Source organism: Belonocnema kinseyi, chromosome 9, assembly GCF_010883055.1.
Source record: "Belonocnema kinseyi isolate 2016_QV_RU_SX_M_011 chromosome 9, B_treatae_v1, whole genome shotgun sequence".
Lineage (NCBI taxonomy): Eukaryota > Metazoa > Arthropoda > Insecta > Hymenoptera > Cynipidae > Belonocnema > Belonocnema kinseyi.
Window position 1 is genome coordinate 80506377 of NC_046665.1, and position 7204 is coordinate 80513580.

The following is a 7204-nucleotide window of genomic DNA, read 5'->3' on the forward strand; positions in this document are numbered from 1 at the left end:
TGTCATAAGGACAACCGCAGGATGTCGCCGGGAGCGGGTGCTAATCTAGAAAATTACCCCCGCTCCTAGCGAAATCGTGGTAAAATTTTAGTCACAACCACGTCTCACGACCGTGAGATAGGTGGTTACAATCTGTAACGGAATCAATACGACGATCCAGCAAAAGCCTCGTGCACCCTAAGAACACGAAGCGACCCAAGAACTACCGCCTTCTGCATTTTTCCCGCAAGTGTTTTGGTATATTGTTGACACGCAGGGATGCTTTTTAGGCCATTAGCGAGTGAAAGCTTGGCACCTCCTAGAGCGCCGATGATAAGGACGATTAGTTTAACAGAATATTCCGGGTACAATCGTTGCAACTCCCTTATAAGGTCTCGATACCTCTCTTTCTTTTCATTCTCCTTGGCTATGATGCTCTTGTCAACTGGTGCCAAAAATTCGATAACGAACATGGTTCGCTTCTCGAAGTCAAGAAGAACCATGTCAGGCCTCGAGTGAGCAACAGAAACAGTTATCGAGAATATAAAGTTCCAGTATATGCGGCACTTCCCATTCTCGACAATTGATTCGATTTCCCTAGGAGCATTTAGAGGAGCGATATTAAGGTTAATGCATTGTCTGACAACTGCAAAATATGTTTTCACTCTTTCGAATAAAATGTATTACTATCGTTTTAACTTCACTTGTCAATTTTGATATAGTGAATTTTAAACTCTCGCAAGTTTTGTAAGAGTTAATGCACAACATCCTTTCCATTTGGTCAAACAAAAGTATTAGTTTTGCTTGCTGAAAACCACTATTAATGTTTGATACACAAACTCTGCTTTCCTAATGTTGGAACAAAATTATACTAAATTCTCATTCATTTTTATCATTTATTCTAATAAATTGTCTCTCAGTGTATAGGAACCTGCATAGGATCCTATATGCTTCACCTATAGGTGCCTCCTATAGGAAATGACATAGGGTCCTTTATAGGTGCCTGCTTAGGACCCTCCCTTATAAGGTACCTAATGGTGCGTACTGGTATGTAATGGTACTATGTCTCTAGGTGTTCCTGGAGGACCAAACAAACTTCTGCGCAGCCGTAGGTTCTATAGAATACTACTCCGTATCTGGATAAGAGGCCCATATAGTAACATATACAGGATCATATATAAGATCCTATACAAGAACCTATATAGGACCCTTCATAGCATTCTTCACGCAGAAAAAAGAAATGTAATAATTACTTATCAAGAATGGTAAAGGGTTTTTTCTAATCGTGACAGTATAAACTGCTCTTAATAAGAGGGTGAAAATGTAAAAATCACTTAGCATTTCGTAGATGTCACAATGAAATTAAGTTTAACTCAACGGTTATCCTTCAGTAAAATAAACCTCTATTCCCTCGTATTACATACTTTACGATATGTAAAATCCACTGAACCGAGATTAAAAAAGTAGTGCAGTGGACATTACCGAAAGATCTGTGCATGCTCTCGATCCGATCGGTTTACTTAACTCGCCCCTGAAATCGCAATGCAACCTATCCGCGTGGAGCACCGGGTGAAATCACGACGCAATCGGCAATGAATGGATTACATTACCTAAAAAACATTCCTTTTTGACATTTCTGTGACAGTCGTCACATTACTCTATATTCCCACTTTACGAGGAAGGGGTTTTATAAAAATAATACAATTTTGGATGGTACAACTTATTCACAGATCGCGTATACTTGAGAGTTTATTCGAGCAAGACGTTTTTTTGTTCCATGACTGTTTCAGCTGACATATACGAGGTGTGTTCAGAAAATAATGTGACTTTATGGTTTTCTCAAAAAATATTCATTTATTCCTCAATATTTATGTTATCCCCTTCAAAGTAATCCCCCTCAGATATAATACACTTGTGCCAACGCATTTTCCAATCATCGAAGCACTTCTGATAATCATTTTGTGGTATAGCCTTGAGTTCTTTCAGCGATGCAGTTTTTATCTCCTCATTCGTTGAAAGTCGATGTCCTTTCATGGGTCTCTTCAGTTTTGGGAAAAGGAAAAAGTCACTGGGGGCCATCATTGTGAATATCATTATTGACTTCATTTAACATCTCCTGAGCGATGGTCATGCGATGGATCTTTTGATAAAAATTAAGCAGTTTTGGAAAAAATTTCGCTGACACACGTCTCATGCCCAAAAACGTCCGAAAAGATAGCATGGCATGAGCCAACCGATATGCCAACATCTTCAGCAACTTCTCTGATGGTAATTCGGCGATTTTTCAACACCATTTCTTCCACTGCTTGAATGTTTTCATCTGTTCTTGACGTGCTGGGACGTCCAGGGCGAGGTTCGTGTTCGACATCCTCTCGGCCTTCTTGGAACAGCTTGTACCACTTATACACACTTTTCTTACTCAGAGTAGACTCACCGTATGCAACTGTCAACATTTCAAGAGTTTTAGAGCACTGGATTCCATTTTTCACACAAAATTTAATGCAAATTCTTTGCTCCATTCTTTCGAAAGAAGAAAATCGCCGAGCACACCAAACCCTTTTAACCTTTTACGCCTCTGCCAGAAAAACAACACGAGCTATATAGTCAAAACTGTGAACATATGATCGCGACGAGTGTACTAACACAACAAAACAAAAAATGTAAAACTTGAATGTACGTAGCCCGCGAAAATTGAAAAGTCACCTTACTTTTTGAACACACCTCGTAGATATGACGTAAATGCTAGAACTTTTGTTCCGTTGCCGCGATGACATGGTCGCGTATTCAGAAGTCGTTCCCGAGGTCACCTCCCTGAGTTACAAATGCATTTCAAAATTATTTTACAGATTGCAACTCGTGTAATAGTGTAGTGGTTAAGACTGTTGACTTGCGTGCTTAGGTTTATGCGTTCGAATCCACCCCCATTGCGTGCGAAATTTTAATTGTATTATAAGCATTATAACTTACAAATACCGATCAATTATAAGTATATCTCAAAATATATATAAGAAATAACCGTGCGCTTATTTTTTAATTATTTTTTAGCGATACTTTTTCACAGTTTATAGTGGTGCCTTAACTGTAGTCTACGCCGATAACATAATTTAGATCTCTTTATAGTATTCGTTAAAGTGACATGATAATTCGTAATTGCAGCATCCAGGAACTATACAGAATAGCGACTGGATCGGTAAAATCTACTAATCCGCAGGTCAGCACCACTTGAGAATTGGTACTGGTAACCATTAATGATAGTCATACTTATTTGCCTATAATTGTAATTTTCACTGAAGTGTCGTATTGTCCATATACGTACTAAGAAGATCGGTAGATTTAACTTGGTTTTCAGTAAAATGTAAGGTTCTTTTTTCTGATTGTACGTTATTTCCTAATAGTGGTACTTTCCGTCCGTCCTGTACGAAAACCAGTATCCCTTCGATGTTTCCCTTTTCAGAAACTTCAATTTTAGAATCGCTTTGGGTTATCTTTGACCCAGTTGGTGCTAAGAAGGTTAAATTACCTAAGCGAGCTGATAGAATGCATTGAAAGCTGTGTGCAGTTTTGTTACTTTTTGCAGAAAAAAATATGTCGAAAAAAAAAAAGTTTCAGCGCGCCTTTATTCAACTTGAAGGCTGCAATTCGGAGGTTAGATGTATAGTATTTAGGCATCACCTTCCCGTTTACTGATCAAAATATTTGTCTTTATGTCTTCACAAAACATTCAGTATTTATTAGAGGGTTGCGGCGACAGACTTTTAACCGGCGGCGGCGATTTGAGCAATTCTGATTAGCGACAAGCGGCGCGCTGTCCTCTTTGCTACTTAGCGGCGGCGTGGCGTCGTGACGGCCTAGTTTAGTATTATTTCTGACATATACAGCTTGGAAAATATGAAAATACGTAGGAACAAAAGATCAATTTCCTTCATAAGATATTTATTTAAATCCGTTTACTTTAACTCCTAAGTGGTAGGCGGAATTTACGCAATTCATCTAAAGCCACTGGATCACCCGGCAAAAAGAAATCCGTTACCATGTTATTATATCTAAGATTACATCGACGCGCCGCGCCGATACGACGCCCATGCTGAATTCGCACCAACGGCGGCGCGGCTTCGGAGCAAGAACTCCAGCGGCGGCGCAACCGTCTAGTATTTATTTATCCGAATCATAAATGTCCTGCAAATTACATGTACTTTTTTCTGACTGGTGCAATCCATTGTTTACGACACTATACTTTATGTTTTGAACCCGGAAAACGATAAAATTACGTTCCAGCAGCAGTGTAGACAGTGGGAGAGATTGGGGGGCTCAAACCCCCTCCTGAAACTACGTATTTTTATTATTTAAGTCCCTTTTCCACCACTCGTTGCCTATACACAATCCTGAAGCCCCTTCCGAAAAAAATTGAAGCCCCCTCCAAAAAAAATCCTGACGGCGCCGCTGCGTCACAGGTAGAGAATTTTTGTTAATATTTTTACAATTAACTACATAACAAACTCCCATACTCTTTGCTTTACTTTCCTTCGTGATTCTGAAATAAAATAACAAATTGAAGAAATAAGGTCAAGTGTGACAGTCAAAACAAGAGCAAAACAACAAGACTGTCAGGGACGTACCTATGAATGCAAGTATTCCATTCAAAATCTACTTTTTGTTTAATTTAAACATCTTTATAATCGTGACAATAATCTTCTTGCTTTTTATCTATTTTTAATTAATTGAAATTCCATTTCATACTATAAAACGCTAAATGTAAATGGCTTTTATCTCTAAAAGTTGTTTTTAACATATTATTTAACAATATAATTAAATTATAACTAAGTTTCACGATTATTGCGACCGTCATGATTACTGAGACGTTTAACTTATAATCGAACTTGGATTTTAGCAAACTGAGTTTGTGCGTTCCGAGAATTAATGCCGCGCAGTGGTGTCATGACAAGAGGAGCTCTCAGCGCGTCAGTTGCACCAGGTAGCATCATAGCTCCAAATGCAACAGAAATTATTGTTGTGGCCCTATTCTTTTACGTTCAAAGTGCCCAAGGCCATAAACAAAACCGTGCGCAAATTCAACTTTCAGTGTGTTTACTATGCCCCAAAAGACAGGAGTCAACAAAAAATTATTACCCACAATCACGCGCTGCCATTCATTTCTAATTTGGAAATTGCACGCAGTCAATAGCTCCTACCTCCTACCTACTGCCCTATTGAAAATTCCTATATAAAATCTTGTACAGAATCCTACATAGAAACTTTTCAAGAACCTGTACATGATTCTATGAGGGTTCCTATGTAGGTTCTGACGTATGATTCCTTCAAGGAAAAGTGACAAGGATCTTATGTAGAATCCTGTACAGTTTCCTGGTCATCGTTAAATGGCGGGCATAGGATCTCACCCAGGTGCTTGCGAGTTTTTTGTACGAGAACAATTTCCATGTATAAAATGACACATAATACTCGTATTACAAAGGTTCCTGCGTAGAAACCTGTACAGAAAAAAATTGTCTTTGTGCGATTTAATTTATATTTATTTATAAATTCGCACAAATCTGAGGATTCGAACTCTCGAACTGCTGACTCAACAGTTTTTAAACATAAACTAAGAGGGCGCTAACACGCGCAGCCATCCAGGCTAGACAATATAGGTATTCTAAAATGTCTAGCCACATAACCCACACAGGAACCCTCATAGAATCATGTGTAGGTTCTTGCAAAGTTCCTATGTAGGATGCTATACAGGATTCTATAAACGAATATCACTAGACCAATATTAATAATTTTAAGTAAAAAAAAAAGACGAGAATACATTGTTCAAAAGGTCGATTTCATGAAGAATTGACATTTTTGTTTTAAGGGCAGTTTTCAGGTACTCGTGGGGATGTGTTAGGGGTCCCAAACCCATATATATCATACATGAAATTCTTCGTTGGATAATTGGCTGCAGGCTACCATACTTTCCCCTCACATTTTTTCAAAACCTACAAAATTATTCTAAAAACTCGAAAAAGTGATTTTTCCCCATGCATTTTACATGGGAAACTTCAAGCCAAAACCGGCATCTGTTAAAATAAAAAATGATAACAAAATTAAGGAATTTATTTTTTCGGATTTGTAATAAAATGGGGGGAGGGGGCGTCGTTGCCCTATAGCATGCAAAAAAAATTTTCCATGCATTTTTGGACTAACCTAATACTCATATTACTAGTGATCTTAGAGTGAATACTGAATAGTTTATACATACTCCGGAACCACGTGGTACCGGCAATAAACTCTCCATCTTGGAGTCTCTGGATACCGGAAATTACCCTCTCCAATTTCGTACGAACAACTGCGAACAACCACATGAATGTGATCCGTGCCTCACGGAATATCTATTTTTGATTTTATGTAAGGAGCGCTCTCCCGCGAAAGTGAATGTTTTATATAACTACATCAAGTTTTTCCCGAGAAACAATTACAATTAAACCTAAAGAAGAACAATAATAAGCTTAATAAAAATCTCGTTTAAAATATAATAAACATTTAATATGTAACAAAAACAAAGCAACATCAAATTAGTTTGCCAGAAAAATCAGCGAAATTGTATTTTCTTTGTTCGGGTTTTAGCATCCTTTTTGGTGGTTATGTGAAGATTTTATTGTTTGCTTAAAATTCTGATTTTTTTCATTCATACTTCCGGAAGAGTGATCATTATTCTGGCCACGATCGAAAACTTTGCCCGTTAGCAAATCGGCCTTCAAGGTTCGAAAAGCGTTGATGGATACGCATTGTGCACCTTTCTACAGTGATTTATATACTTCCTTTACGCGTTTACGATAGCAAAAAAAATAGTTGGAAACCAAAGATCATTTTCTAACAGTTAAATGAATGCCAGGCACAATCTGTAAGTAGAATTTATTTATGTATTCTATTTTGAGATCAGCGGAATTTTTTACGCTTTTAAGTGCACAGTATAATGAAATTTCTATCAAAGGGTTTAATCTGTAATTACTTTAAAATTGTATATATTAGAGGAGCAGATATTTTGGAGATTCGAAAATTTAATTTCACATAACAATGTTTCATATCAAATTAAAAAATTGGTGAAAAGTGTCAATTCAAATATAAATAACGATCTTTTTCTTTACTATGAGGCTTTATTTTATTATTCCAAAAATTACAAATGATTTGGCAACAAACTATACAAAAATGAATTCTTGAAACACTTCGTATAATATTGAGTGTG

At 37.4% G+C, this 7204-nt stretch overlaps 1 protein-coding gene across 1 annotated transcript in view; it reads left to right on the forward strand.

Annotated features, from left to right (window-relative positions):
• The first annotated feature begins 6341 nt into the window (after positions 1 to 6341).
• Positions 6342 to 7204, forward strand: part of LOC117179875 (long-chain fatty acid transport protein 4-like) — a 58285-nt gene continuing 57422 nt past the window's right edge. The window contains exon 1 of the mRNA XM_033372045.1: positions 6342 to 6862. Coding sequence (XP_033227936.1) covers positions 6843 to 6862 — 20 coding nt within the window. The 5' untranslated portion in view covers positions 6342 to 6842. The remainder of the gene's footprint in view (positions 6863 to 7204) is intronic.